At 49.2% G+C, this 1,926-nt stretch overlaps 1 protein-coding gene across 5 annotated transcripts in view; it reads left to right on the top strand.

Moving 5' to 3' along the window:
* Positions 1-1,926, top strand: part of GNL3L (G protein nucleolar 3 like) — a 27,009-nt gene that overhangs the window by 700 nt on the left and 24,383 nt on the right. For 4 of the 5 annotated variants that reach the window (XM_024767177.1, XM_024767179.1, XM_024767180.1 and 1 more), the window contains exon 2: positions 1,676-1,744. In XM_024767177.1, coding sequence (XP_024622945.1) covers positions 1,726-1,744 — 19 coding nt within the window. In that variant the 5' untranslated portion in view covers positions 1,676-1,725. The remainder of the gene's footprint in view (positions 1-1,675; positions 1,745-1,926) is intronic. The other variant, XM_024767178.1, reaches the window with a different exon arrangement.

Raw genomic sequence — 1,926 nt, 5'->3', positions numbered from 1 at the left:
TTTTAATATACAGAGGAGTGAGCCTCCTTCCTTTAGCGTCAAGACCTAGAGACCTCCCTACCTCGCCCCCGTGTAACTAATTGACCGATGTCCCGCCCCCGCTCCTGCTGAAGCGGTAGACCACCCCTCCCTATGTGTTTGGAGGTACAAGTCTCATCCCACAGAGAAGCACGCAGATTTACCCCTTCTAGGCTAGAGTGAGTCCCCATTATGGAAAATCAGATCTCACCATCTCCTCCCCAGGTGCTGGCATACTGAATTTGTAAAGGTTTGACCCACCAAAAATGCTCTGCAGCAAACAACAGCAGACCTTAACCCACGAAGAGACAGTCAGAACTGCCTCTCCTGGGGTCCCCGGGGAAGAAGGGCTCAGATTTTATTCTCTTTTTTAGGTAGACACAGATCATCCCTCCTCTCCCCCCTTCCCCAAGGATTTAGAATCACCAACTGTAGGAAAGGAGAGACCCCAAGGGAGCAGAGAGGTGCCCTCCAATGTTGAGAAGCAGTGACATCACTGATCACCCCATAGTGCGTGCATATGGGCTACCCCCTTATCCGTGGTAGAGGAGCTCAGATCTTTTTCTCCCTATCCAGGAAAAAAACCCACAGGAACCCCCCCCCCCACCTACTGTAAGGGCTGTTCCATTGAATGTATAGCTGCATTCCCCCCTCCCCCGTGCAGAGAACCAGAGGTCCTTTTCCTTCAATATTAACACGCTGCTGACTTCAACCCGTACACGAGATAAACAGATCGTGCCCCATCCCATCTCCCATGGAAGGGGCTAGAGTAACCCACTGCAGGCAAGGTGCAGACCCCATTCACGCAAAGCTGCATAATTCCCCCCTTTGTTAGCATGGCACTAATGTCACCTTGTAGTGGAGATTGGTATATCAGTCCCATCTTATGGCCCTCCCTAGGATAAAGTGATTCAAAGTACCCCCCAGCCCCGGTCCCTGCACAACTTACAGATGTACAGACTTGTGCTCCTCTCCCATGCAGCGGAGATGCACACAGCCACTGTGCCGGTTTATCTAGTTCCTCTGTATCCTGGAGTAGAGTGACAAAAGGCATCCTGCCCTCCTCCCCCCTGTCACCAAGGAACAGACCCCAGCCATACATACAGGTGCACATTTTTCCCCCCTCCCCCAAGATTTTGCACTGACCTCAGTCCACATAGACATACAGATAAAAAGCCCTATTCTGAGGTCCCTTTTCCCCAGGGTAGATTCCTGGGATATGTCTTTTCCTCCCACTTCCAGGGTAAATGAGAACCCCCTATTTGGGGAATAGAGGTGCAGTTAATACCCTTTGTAGAAACAGATTGTCCTTGCATACCACTCTCCCCTTAGAGAGGTTTAGTGCTAGTCCCTTACCTGGGGTATCCTATATCTGATGCATTGAGGCACTGACTCCACCCAGGAAGAGAGGTTTAGACCTAATTTCCCTTTGGGTAGTGTGACACTACCTTCCCTGTAATATTATTATAATTAATTATACTCAGCCATACCAGGTGCCAGCTCCAGTATAACCCCTTCTCTCAGATTCCTCTAATTGTTAGGGCTTCCTTATTATGTTCTTTAACATTTTATTTTGCCTTCAGGGGGCTCAGAAGGGGCTTATAGCATTGTGGTTCCTCTCTCTGTCTTCAAATTGGTTCTTCTCTCATTCCAACAGGAAAAAAAAAGCCTGCAGATTTGAATCTACCTGCTTTCAAGCTAGTCATCATGGTGAAACTTAGACACAGTGAGTTTCTTTTACCACTTCTTCCCAATCCTAAGCTTTAATGAATATTCATAGTATTTTTAAAAATTGCCCAGAATGGGGCTTCCCTGGTGGCGCAGTGGTTGAGAGTCCGCCTGTCGATGCAGGGGACACGGGTTCATGCCCCGGTCCGGGAGGATCCCACATACCGTGGAGCAGCTGGG

The sequence above is a fragment of the Neophocaena asiaeorientalis genome, unplaced genomic scaffold (assembly GCF_003031525.2).
Source record: "Neophocaena asiaeorientalis asiaeorientalis breed wild unplaced genomic scaffold, Neophocaena_asiaeorientalis_V1.1 scaffold313, whole genome shotgun sequence".
NCBI lineage: Eukaryota > Metazoa > Chordata > Mammalia > Artiodactyla > Phocoenidae > Neophocaena > Neophocaena asiaeorientalis.
This window is presented reverse-complemented; position numbering and strand designations above follow the sequence as displayed.